We start from the raw sequence: 12166 nt of genomic DNA on the forward strand, positions 1-12166 counted from the left end.
GATTTGTCAACAAAGTGCTTCTTAAAATTTATCATGGTGAGTTTTGAACATACATAAAAATAGAATGGTATAATGAAAACTTCCTGTCATCACCCAGCCTTACCATCCTCCAACCCTGCCTTACCCTCACCTGTGTTCACTTTCCCTTCTGGGTTGAGTAGTTTCACATTATTTTGCATGGCCTAGTAAAATTTTCATTATGTGTCTCAGATACGAATCTTCTTTGAGATTAATATTTAAAAAATAACAACTCTTAGGCCAGATGACTAGAAGTGATTAAGAATGGTCCCCTGATAAGAAAAAGGGGTGCACAATTTTATAACAAGCATAAAATGAAGAGGGGGAAATTCTAGTATTTTTCAGTGGAAGGAAGACTTTTCTCCTATTTCTGCTCTCACAGAAGGCTGGAGACCACCATCCTCTTGGCAAAATGGTAGAAAGGGAGATTTTGCCCCCCTCCCCCCATCTTCTCCACTAAAGGGAAAAGTGTATCTAATGAGTTTTCCTTGAAACCATGGAAATGTGGGACTTGGGCGGTCACACCAGATGGTTGGGGCAGGTTGTTCAAAGGAAGGGAGTGCTGTTAGCAAAAGAAGGGGATGAGTAATTTGGGGCTGACACTAAATTAAGAGATTGGACATTAGAACCACTGTTTTCACTAAATTGCTTTGCAAATATTTACAGATAATGAGACTTAGGTCAATGTATTCCCAGTTTTACTTTTAAACGTATATTCGTTAAAAAACACCCAGTAGTTTGTAGTATTTTTTAAATTAAATTCTTCAAATTTGGAACTCTACAACCACTATTACCTAGAGTTCCAAGAGTACTAGGCCATTTCACTTAAGTGACAAACCAAAATCCCTGAAGACAGAGGTGAAATTTGGCAGTGATCCAGAATAATGTGGCTATGTCTTGTTTTAATTTACAAATGATACAGTTGTATAAATAGGTTTCTCCAATCTGGAATAATGGTCCTTGACACTGAATTATCAGGTTCATGTTTTGTAGTTCAATTTAGTAACATCCAAAGCATATAGTTCATCTTTTGAAATGCTTAGAAATCACACTTTGCCCCTTTATCTAAAAGCTAAACTTCCTTTTTGGACTTAACTGTACTATTGGGCTTACTTTGATTATGTGAACTTTATATTTTCCTTTTCTGAGGACAGTCCTCAATTTCAAAATAAAAGAACACTTATAAAAATATTGGAACTACTTTCAGATAAATAATTTGGGGCCTTTTATAATTTTAGTTATGGTTATATTTCTGGGAAGAAGATATTTTTCAAAGTGAGTAGTAATTAAACATTTACCCTAATAATTAAAACCTACCAGAAGGTATTTTTTCTTTGCCTTTTAATATTGTGGTAAAGTCAAAGGCTATGTAAGGCTTATTACAACTGCTTGTTATGCTCATTGTACTTGCTCTAAAAAGGGTTGTGGAGGCGGAAACTATATACATATTAATACAGTACTAATATGCTTGAAATAATATCAGTATCTTCTAATGCTTTGACATTAAAATGTACAAATAACCTTGAAACAGGTTTATAAAGTCTTCATCTATTTTCTATATACTGTTACCAGATTCTCAAATTTTAAGACAGTGGAATCTTTTTAATTATAAGCAAACTGCCCCCTGGTGGCAAGTTTTCTGAAAAATAATTCTAGTGGCTCTTATTTTGCATGGAATAAGAAACCATAGGGGTGGGGGAGGAGAGAAACATTACTTGATTCTTGATTTTATTTCCAGTTGGTTTTTACATCAAACACCTAATCAAGGTTAAAAAGGGCTTATTGATATTAACCTTTTAATGTTATAAGCTTTCAGACCATTATCATTAGTATTGGTTTTCAAGATGCCTAAGTAAGCTAATAATTTTCTGCATTATATTTATGAGACAAGTAGCTAGACTTGTGTCTATTTTAAGACTGGGAAGCCACAATTCCACAGAGGAGTCCGTGGGAATTCCCGACTGATGATTTATGAAGGAAATCATTACAGAGTACAACCCTCACTCAAACTGCTTGTGGAGGATGCCTTTTATAGTCGAAGTGGCAGTCTTAGGAAACAGCAGCCATGGATGTTCAGGCGATGCCAGCATAATGGGTATGCATACAATTGGCTTGTTCTTTTTTAAAGTGTGTAGAACAAATGATTCAATACTTAGGAGATGCCTCTATGTTTGCTGTTTGCCCAACCTCAGAAAATGATCCTAGAAATTTACTTGTCTTCAAAAGATTTGAGCAAGGATGACAGGAAATACTCTTCTCCTATAAGTGAGCACTTTTTGGTTATCAGTAATGGTTTTCTTATAAATGGATCTAATTACCATGCCAGGAAAAAAAATGTATTGCATAACCATTTATACCAAATATTCAAATTCTTGCCTTGCATTAATACATTATCACCCACAGACATCCGTGTTATTTCTGTATAATCTTTGCTTGGGTTTTGTTTTGATTGGAGTTTTCCCATCTCATTTCTCCCCCTCCAGCATTTTGGGATTTATACACACTTGCTACCCTATTATTTTTTCATTAAACTTTAGAAATTTCAAGACGCATGCTTAAGAGTGTTTGAGGTTAAAAGTATTTACATTTGCTTCTGCCAGGTGCCATGGGGCAGTACCAAACTGGGACCACTTTAAACTAAATTTTTAGCTCTAGATTTTTTTCTTTATAAGAAGTATAAATTTGGGGCACAATGTTATGAATACTGGCTTGTGGTTATGACTTCTTAGGGGAAATTTTTTTTCTCTCTACCTGGCACCGAGGTAGACAGGCCACCTTCCTAGCTCTCTCATTAGACTTCAAATGCAGTGGTTATGTGAACGCCTCCTATTAGATTCCCCTCCTTGGGTGTCCCTCCCCCTACCCCAAGTTTACTAGTAGCGAGAATAGATTACGTGTGTGCCTACAAGCATCCTGAAAATTCTTTACATTTTGCCTTCTTGGAGTTGCTTTTAAGGTGTGTGCATGTGTTTACTATATAACATATTTTTAGGTTTATTTTAGCTAAAAGATTATTTGGGGTGTGTCTAGTTGGCCATACCAACAGAAACAATCAGTTCAAAGTTAGCCTTTGAGCTTTGAGAACCAGTCAGCATTCTAAGAAAGGTTTGTTTGGTAGAGTTTTATTCTGAAGACTCAGAATGCCCCCAAGTTTTCTCCAAAGATAGATGGGACCTGAATAATCCTTTATTGCCCATCAAGATAGAGGGAACCTAATGGGAAACAGAGGACAGGAAGAGACTGGGGAGAAAGGGTAGAGAGAGGGTGGACAGGTGGTAGAAGAGGAGCCAAGAGAGAAAGGGGACTGATGTCTGACTGAGGTGGACTCTGAGATCTGATACGGACTTCATGGGAAAAGTAAATAAATGTTTCACCACATTCTTTTTTTTTTTTTAATTTAGGCTGTGTCTGTTTTCCTTTCTGCTGATGGATTCAACTGATATACCAGCTCAAATGTCAAAACACAGTCAAGGAGTTACAAACACATACAACATCAGGATAATGTCAGGAAGTCCACAGATGGTCCTTCCAGCCTGCACACTCTCTGTTTCACTCAGCCTTAATTTCTTCATTTGTAGAATGTGGCCAGCAAAGAATTAGGTTGAAGATTTTTGAAGGTGAACGTATTTGTACACTATAGAGGTGTGTATAAACAAATAACTACATTTTATATTACTCCTCTCATTTTACCTTAGGAGATTCTAGGATTCTTGAAATTTAAAGAACTTCCCTCAAGATCCTACTTGATGAATCTGTTGTGTTGGTTAAAACTTTAATTGCCGTGTTTTATGTCAACACCTTTCTGGACAAAAAAGAAACTTTGGACCTGTTAAGAGAATTTTTTTTCTGCTTCTTTCTCCTCAGTTAAGTACACAACCTTGTGTTGACAGATTTTATTTTTTTACTTTCAAGTAAATTCCAGGAACAGAAAGCAAAAGTGCTGTTACTGAGTAAAATCAGCTCAGCTTCTGGAACTGGAAGAGGTCTTTCCAGAAGTGCATCTTCAAAATCAGTAACTGATTAAAAGTCCCCTCCAGCACATGCTCTTTGTAGACTTTTCCAAATGAATGCATAAAAAGGATGCAAAAATATCCTATAAAATGCTCAAAAGTAAATTTATCTGTAATGTGCAGAGAATGAGGCCCAGAATGACAATTCTGTCTTTAGGGAATCTGTTAAAAATTGGGAATGACTTGATTCTTATCGTAAGTGAGACGCCTTGGAAGGAGAGGAAGTAAGACCATTATCCCAGGAAGGCAGTGAAGCTTGGCCAGGCTCTAGGGTTCCGAAGTCTGAAAGACCTGGTTCCAGTCACTCCTTAGCCGTGTGACCTGTTTCTCCTGTAAAGTGGGGCTAATACCCAAATGTTACAAAATAAAATGAGCCAAGCACAGTGAGTTTTAACACATGGTGCTTCACATAAAAGGGCTCAAAACATTTTGGCTGTCATCATCTGTAATTTAGAATAATTCGGTGGAGTACTTTATTGAATAAATTGAGTAGTTATCATAATTTTCCACTTATATCCCAAAGAGTCAGAAAAGAACTAATTATTTTCCAGGTACTGTTTAGTAATAATGTTTATAGTGATGGCCACATCCCATTTTCTCCCCTACACAGGTACTGTAACGTTTTTATTTTATAATAATTATTATTTTGTAATTTTTAAAAATAGATTTTAGAGAGCAAAATATTGATTTGTTGTTCCACTCATTTATGCATTTATTGGTTGATTCTTACATGTGCCCTGACTGGGGATGGAATCCACAACCTTGGTGTATTGGGACAAAGCTCTGATCAACTGAGTTGCCTGGCCATTGCTAACTTTTTAATTGTCAAAGTTTACATTTTGGAGATTACAGCATATTGTGATATAATGGTAAGAGTATAGAATAAGGGTCAGAACCCAGCTTTCATTAGTAACTACTTCGTACAGATCTGTGATGGTGGGTAATAATGCATTTAATCACTCTTCACGTCTCTCCCCTTTTCTGAAAAATAGAGTAATATAGGATCAAAATCACTAATGAATGTATGATGGGATGGGATTTTCTTCCCTGCCATTCCCTTCCATTTTCTAGAATGCTGAATTCTAGAGGCTACATTAATATAAGGGTGGTGTTGTTTGTTTAAATAGAAGTGTGTTTTTAAAATGATATTACCTAAGTCAGAGAAGTAGAAAAAGTATCAGTGTCGCGAGGAAAGATCTAATTGCATCAGATATTTTATCTGGGGGTCTATTTTATGAGGACTGCCCCCTCAACCTCATGGACACTCAAATTCTGAAACCTGCCCACTCTCAGTAGCAGAACCAATTGGAGCATTTCTCCTCTCCTTCCCAGCTTTATGTTTGTCAATAGTACTTATCATTCTCTGATAGTGCTTATCATATAACACATAGAACTACCATTTATTTATTTCTTCTATCATCTGTCTCCCCCACTGGAGTATAAGCTTCATTAGGGCAAGAATCACTTTCTGTTTTTTCATTGTTAAAAGCGAGTTCCAAGAACATAGTAGACACTCAATGAATGCACACAGATTACTTGAACAAAATCCATTCTAGTCAGTTAAACAGAAAAGGATTTTTAAAAAAGGATATTGGGTGGTTAACAAAATCCAGGAGGGGAGAATTGGGTGTGGAAGGATGCAGTTTCCATTGGAGATAGTCATCACTATTGTTGGGACACTCTCCTGGAATTCTGCCCCATTACCTCTGAAAACTGGATGTATCTTTGCCTTATATCTCCTCCCTCGCCAAAATATATCCCATGAGATGCCTTGCACTTCCCATTTTTTTCTTTCAACTTGAAGCCTTTCCAATGGTTGCTTCAAGCTTCTATCACACCTGTGGGCCCTAGCTGCAAAGGAGCCTGGGAAAGCAAATTCCCAAAGTCTACCTTGGGGAAGTAAACCCACAAGATTGGAAATTTCCCAGATATTTGAAGTACATTCGAAGTGTGCTGAGCAGCCACAAAATATAAATGTCCTTCATTGGAACTGAATTCTATCATTTAAAAAAAAAATCCAGATCTGGAGACCTGAATTTAGTTAAAAACTTGGTGTTTAATCCAGAATTTGTTTTCAATAGCAACCGTTAGACTGTCTGCTTTCAAATTTATGTCTTCATTCCTGACCTTGGTTCTAAGCTTTATCAGTTGCATATTTTCTCTTTTGACATCCTCATAAATAGCCAAAACCCATCGCATGGAGTATGGTTTCCATCATGGACTTGTACTTCTTGGATGGGGGGTGGAATGACTAAAGAATTTGATGCTTTATTTACTTATGTAAAAGGAGTAAGAGTATTAGCCCATTATCAGAAAAAAACAGCAAGGTTGTAAAATACTGGGCTGTCTCAGAGCTTCTCAGTTGTTACCACAAAAACCATTGTATTCAACAGTTAGGTCAGTGGGTGTGCTGCCCAGTTCAAATGGTGTATTAGGTTCCATAACTAGTCTTGACATCATTCAACCACTTTTTCAACAACTTTTCTTCTTTTTCTTTTTTTGCAAGTATGGAACAGGAATGACTGCTAAATTATTAGATATTTAAGTTTAGAATTCACTGTCATTGTTGCATAATTCAGTTGCTGAAATAACATTTAGCAGATGCTACAGTGCAAGTTAATGAATAATCATTTTTTTGCACTCTGGCCTTTGATTGCAATTCATTTGTTATGGCCCATGTGGGTTTAGTAATTACCCCAATCCTTGGAAAGTCTCATGACTCTTAATGGTCTACTTCTGTTTAAATACAAAGAAAAATGTGAAATTCTTCAATTGATTTATTCATTATTATAAATAAACTAAAGCCACAGTCAGGCTAATTTACTATTTCATAGGTACTCTTAAGGCCTCAGCATTCAAGAGCATGTTTTCGGCCTGTTACAAACCATGCTTTGGCTTCCCTTCTCAAAGCTTGGCTCCTTCTTACCCATGAAACAGGGCAGGGACAGAATTCTCTTCCTCCTATTTCAATTTCTCTGTAGCTGCTTGCATCCAGAAGTGAATATAGCATAGCCAAAGTTAATACCAGAATCTATTCAATTCAACCTATATTTTTAAAAAAACAGGCTAAAAAGTAAAGGCATGAATATTTTAAAGAGCAAATAATTGGTGTAAAATTTTACAGAAATCTCATACATCTATATGCCAGACCAAAATATTTCCACCAAGCTACCCAATGACAAGAAAAGGACTGTTGGAGGTGTCAGGAGGAGGTACAGTAAAAGTGGTGGGGACAGTGAAGTGCTAATGAAGATGTCCTTGCTGTTGAAATATTTGGAAGATAGGTTTGCAAAAGGCTGAGAATAAAACAGAGCAAGAATCTAGGCCTGTTTATCTTTTTACCTTCCTTTCCCACTTGCATAGATATTTGAGGCAAGAGGAAGAATATTACCCTCTATTCCGTTCTCCCTGATCCCCATCAGTGATGCTGAAGTGGGGAAGACCTGGACAGAACTGGTGGGTGGGAAAAACTGTCAGTATCAAAATGTGTGTATAAGAAATTTAAGACATACGTAATGTATGCATACACATATATTTAATAGAAACTGGTGGACATTGCCTAATAGGTACTTCTGAATTGTGCCTCTGAGGGAAGCAAGGTTTCTTTTCTGACATTTTGAGGATATAATTCTTTGTTATAACAGGCTACCCTGTGCTTTGGGGGATATTTGACAGCATCTTCGGCCTCTGCCCACTAGATGCCAGTAGTTTCCATTTGTGAGAATCAGACTGTCTCCGGACATTGCCAAGAGTTGCCACTGGTTGAGAACCACTGCTGCAAGGCAGCACGACGTGTTAGGCTGGGGAACATGGGACCTGGAGCTGGGCGGGCAGGTGGAGGGCTATGGGGGCAGAACTGTGAGGATACCTGTGGAAAAGGGGAGAAGTGGAGGAGAAAACTGAGTGCAATGCTGAGGACACAGCATGCAGCTTTCTAGAAGAGAGAAAGGATCCTAAGGGCCGAGATAGCCTTTTAGGAACCTAGGTCATAACATTTAAGAGGAAAGAGTACTTGTTCTTCTGATGGGTGGGTCAAAATTCAAGAAAGAAAGAAAATAGGCAATACTTTGGTTGCCTGAGTGTGGTAAGTTTCCCCTTTCTGTAGGTCATTGTGCTTTACCTAGCTCATTGTCAGTAAGGATATATGGGGTTCTCAACAGGCCCCACTGAGAAACTCAATCCCAAGGAGTCCTTTATGTAGCTCCCTGCGAGATTTTGCTGCGTCTGTTAGCTGACTCCCATTTGGCAGTGGTGAACTACATTTATTTGATACATGCGTACCTCTGGCCACATGCTATGGTGTTGCATGAGAAGTCTACAGTCCTCAGTCTTATTTACTCTGTGAGTCCAGCTCTGAGGTCTGTAGGATCAGACAGGATCCAAAGTCTGTATATCACAGGAATCCCAGTCCCTGTACCTTCTCTCGCAAGATGCTCAAAATTCCTCTAAATTCATAGCATTGAGACAGTTCGGCAAGCTTGGTGGCTAAGCAAACATCCAGAAGGGGGTGGAGATATCAGTCCCCTCTTCTTCAAGACACCCCAACACTTCACAAGTACCATGGATTAGGCACAAATTTCCTGAACAAAACACAAAAGCTATTAACTATTGATGAAACAAATGATATTTTGGCCCTGACCAGCAGGTTCAATTCCTGGTCAGGGTACATGCCAGGTCAGGGTTGCAGGTTTGATCTCTGGAGGGTCAGACAGAAAAGGCCCTCTCCAGAAGCAAAAGTGTCCCTTCTCCAAGCATACCTGGAGGAGCAGTGGGCCACACTGTGGCTGCCCAGGCAGCCCATTCAATGGGACCTGGACATGGTGCCAAGCACAGTGCATAGACTGGTGCCCAGTCTATGGCTGGGTTTGCCTGACCCTGACCTGGCAGGTGTGGGTGAGATCAGCTCCACCAGTAGAGTGAGGAAGTGAGTATGGGAGATACTGACAGAGAAGAGCAGATGGTGGTGGGACAGCATTTTTAAATATTTAACCACTTAATGTTTAAATTGTTTGTCTTAGGAAGTTAATCTGTTTACCAATTTTGCAGTAATTTAATCACCATGACTTTATTAATCTGGTTATATTTAGCATAAAAGAGTGTTGATCTCTTAAAATTAGGAACATGCCAATTTATTTCCCCTTGAAGTAGTTATTACGTAGTAATACAGTCAAATGACTCAGATTAAAACAAACTACCCTGCACTCCAATCGATTTATTTGTGCCAGACATTGTTTGGGCTCCTGGGAAATAGCAATGTACAAAAGATGCCCGGATTGTGATGTTTTATTTACTATTTTGGGATAGAAAATAAAATAATTTTATAAACATCTTGAAGAAATGTATATGGGGCAACAAGGAAGAATATAACCAGGCTTACTTCAGCAAAGCTGGTCAAGAAAGGCCTCTCTTGAGTTTGAGCTAAGGCCTGAATGAGCATGTCAGAGATACAGTTAAAGCTGAGGCAGATATTGTTCTGGTCTCTTTCTCTCTAGGACCAGACTGATTTGTTTCAATGCCTGCACATCTCTGATTATGCAGACAAATCTTGAATTCATAAGTCTTATTCTACTGTATTTATGAAAATCTGAAGTTCAGAGGTTAGTAGGGCAAGGAGCTGATTCCACAGAGGGTACCTGTCTTAACAGTACTAGATACACAATGATGCACTAGATGTGAAGAACAATGTGCCTTGGTAAAGGTTAGAAAAGTACTGAAGACGCACTGACCTCCATTTGGGCTTATATGGGAAGGCTCCATTGAGAAAATCATAAGACCAGCGTCCTTCTGAAACCAGAAAGACAATGGCATTCTGGCTGCCTGTCACTATCAAACCCAATAAGCAATGACAGTGATTGAATCTTTTGGGGCGCTTTATTCAGATGGCCGAAGATCTGAGAAGGTGGTGGGTTCATACCGTAACAGACCATCTTGTCTTTGCTTTCCAGGACAAGGTTTTTAGAGCAGGGAATAAATAAGGTGAGGTGAGGGGTTTTGAAGTTCAGGGAGGATTAAGTGAAAGAAACTGCAATATTCCTGTCCTGGGCAGGCAGTTCTTCCCAAGGGCAGGTCTGTCTCTCCCTGGAACACAAAGGCCCAAATGCCTCTACTTGTCTCCAGGTGGTAATCTTTAGCAGTGTCCCAGGAGGTCCGCTGTTTTCCCAGGAGCCAAGACGGACCTTATCTGTAGTTTCTGAAACAACAGCTTTAACATATACATTACTTACTAGGCTTACAACTTCTTACCTTAAACTAAAATTTTCTAACTCTTGAGTCCCCTATTACTTCCTTCCCAACTTTCATCCCACTTCTAACACAGGGCCTAGGTTTCAAGCCCGGAAAAAAAAAACAAAACGCAAAAGCTCCAAAGGCTGTCAGTTCTCTCAAGCCTTTCTTGGCTGTTAAGTGGAAAACAGTTTACACGGTGATTTCAAAGGAAGGGGGAAAAGTGCAGGTGCGAAAGAAGACAAAGAATACACGCCAATATTCAATTGCAGCCACGCCTTACCCACGCCACCGGTCCAGTCCCACGAACGCAGAGCCTGCCAATTCACTCGCGTCACTTCCGCTGCTTCCGCGGCGGGCGCCGGTAAATAACGTTGTGTTGCCCATTTCCGGGTTACTGAGGCCGCCGGCGGCGGCGCAGGCGTCGCTGCTCGCCGGTTCCCGGTCTATGGAGTCAGTTGGTGCCGGCGGCGGCGCGGAGGCAGGAGGCAGAGAACCAGTAGGGGCCTTCGCCCCGCCAGGATGCTACCGGGCTTGGCCGCCGCCGCTGCGGCCCACAGATGGGGCTGGTCCTCCGTGTGCCGGCTCCGTCTGCGCTGCAGGGCGGCGGCCCGCGGCTCCAGCGAGCGGCAGGGTGAGTGTCCGGCCCCGACCGCTGCCTTCGCGGAACCCGGACTAGAGCGCCGGGCCCAGCGGGTCGCTCCAGCCAGTATCCCGCTAGCCCTTGCCCAGATCTAGCCCCTAACCCTTTAGGGTCTCCGCCTTTGCATTTTGGCCCGCCCAGCCTGGGGGGCTCCTGGCAGGCCTTCCCTACTCTGGTCTCGCCTCTGATATTAGCACAGGTTCCACAGACACTTGCGGGCAGCCCGCGGCCGAGTTACCACCGGGAAGCCCACCACTTTCCACGTGTGCACGGCGGTGTCCGACGGTGACACCCCCAACCCCAGCCACACACACCCTAGGCAGTGGAAAGGAGTGGGCTCCACAAAGTTCCGGGGTCTTTGGAGCTCAGACTCACCTTCATTGAGGACTTGTAAAGGAGCAGATTTTCTTGCCCTGCATCTTTCTCGGAGTCCCAATTTGCTTTCTTAAGTTTTCTAAAAGGAGCAACGGGCGGGGTGTTGCTATTCAACATTTACGAGTCATTCTGAAGTATGAGGTTTTGACCATCCCACAGTCATTGAACGAGCCCACTTTGGGGCTGAAAAACAAAACTCTTCGGTTTCGTTGAGCAGTCTTTTTGATGCAAAAGTGTCTATAATGGAATTGTAGCCCAGAAAAAAGATGGTTAATGAGAATTTCTATCCCTCTACGTAACCAATTTTTCTTTTTCTGACTCATATTGTCCCATAGTTTCCAAAATAGCATTGAACTTCGAAGTTTTAATCAGGCTCACCTCCGTTTCTGCCATCCATTGGCATGCCAGAGCTTGACACTTCGGACAGTGAAAAGGAACCATGAAGGAGAAGTTTGAACCAAGTCCCACCCCTAATCTAATCCCTCAGGTTCATGGGGATGCAGAGAGTATTTACAGAGACATTCCTCAAAAATTCATGTTTGAAAAACTTGTAGCATTTTTATGACCTTGCAATAGAAGTTGGAAGTTGTAGTCAAGTCATTCAAGTTTATGATAAAAGCTATGGTAATGCTTATGCTGTGCAAATAAGAATATATTTCTATTTTTTACTTGGAATAAATGTAAAAAGTGGCTCTTAAAATTTTAGAAATGTTCTTGGCGCTTTTTGGTGGTGATGGGAAAGTATAATTGTTGAGTTCTTCATATTGGCAATGTACCTGGTTCTCTTATGAACAAAATTAATCATTTGGTTATATTCACTCCAAAATACCCAGGTAAAGGCTTCTTTCTAGTGACCATGCAGTTTCTGCATTTTACAGTTAAATTCGGTGTAGTGGCT

At 40.4% G+C, this 12166-nt stretch overlaps 1 protein-coding gene across 1 annotated transcript in view; it reads left to right on the top strand.

The window, feature by feature from the left end:
* The first annotated feature begins 10631 nt into the window (after nucleotides 1–10631).
* Nucleotides 10632–12166, top strand: part of SLC30A9 (solute carrier family 30 member 9) — a 76844-nt gene continuing 75309 nt past the window's right edge. Inside the window, exon 1 of the mRNA XM_045834292.1 lies at nucleotides 10632–10884. Coding sequence (XP_045690248.1) covers nucleotides 10773–10884 — 112 coding nt within the window. The 5' untranslated portion in view covers nucleotides 10632–10772. The remainder of the gene's footprint in view (nucleotides 10885–12166) is intronic.

Source organism: Phyllostomus hastatus, unplaced genomic scaffold, assembly GCF_019186645.2.
Source record: "Phyllostomus hastatus isolate PE091 unplaced genomic scaffold, TTU_PhHast_1.1 phas_contig_196, whole genome shotgun sequence".
NCBI classification, from domain to species: Eukaryota; Metazoa; Chordata; class Mammalia; order Chiroptera; family Phyllostomidae; genus Phyllostomus; species Phyllostomus hastatus.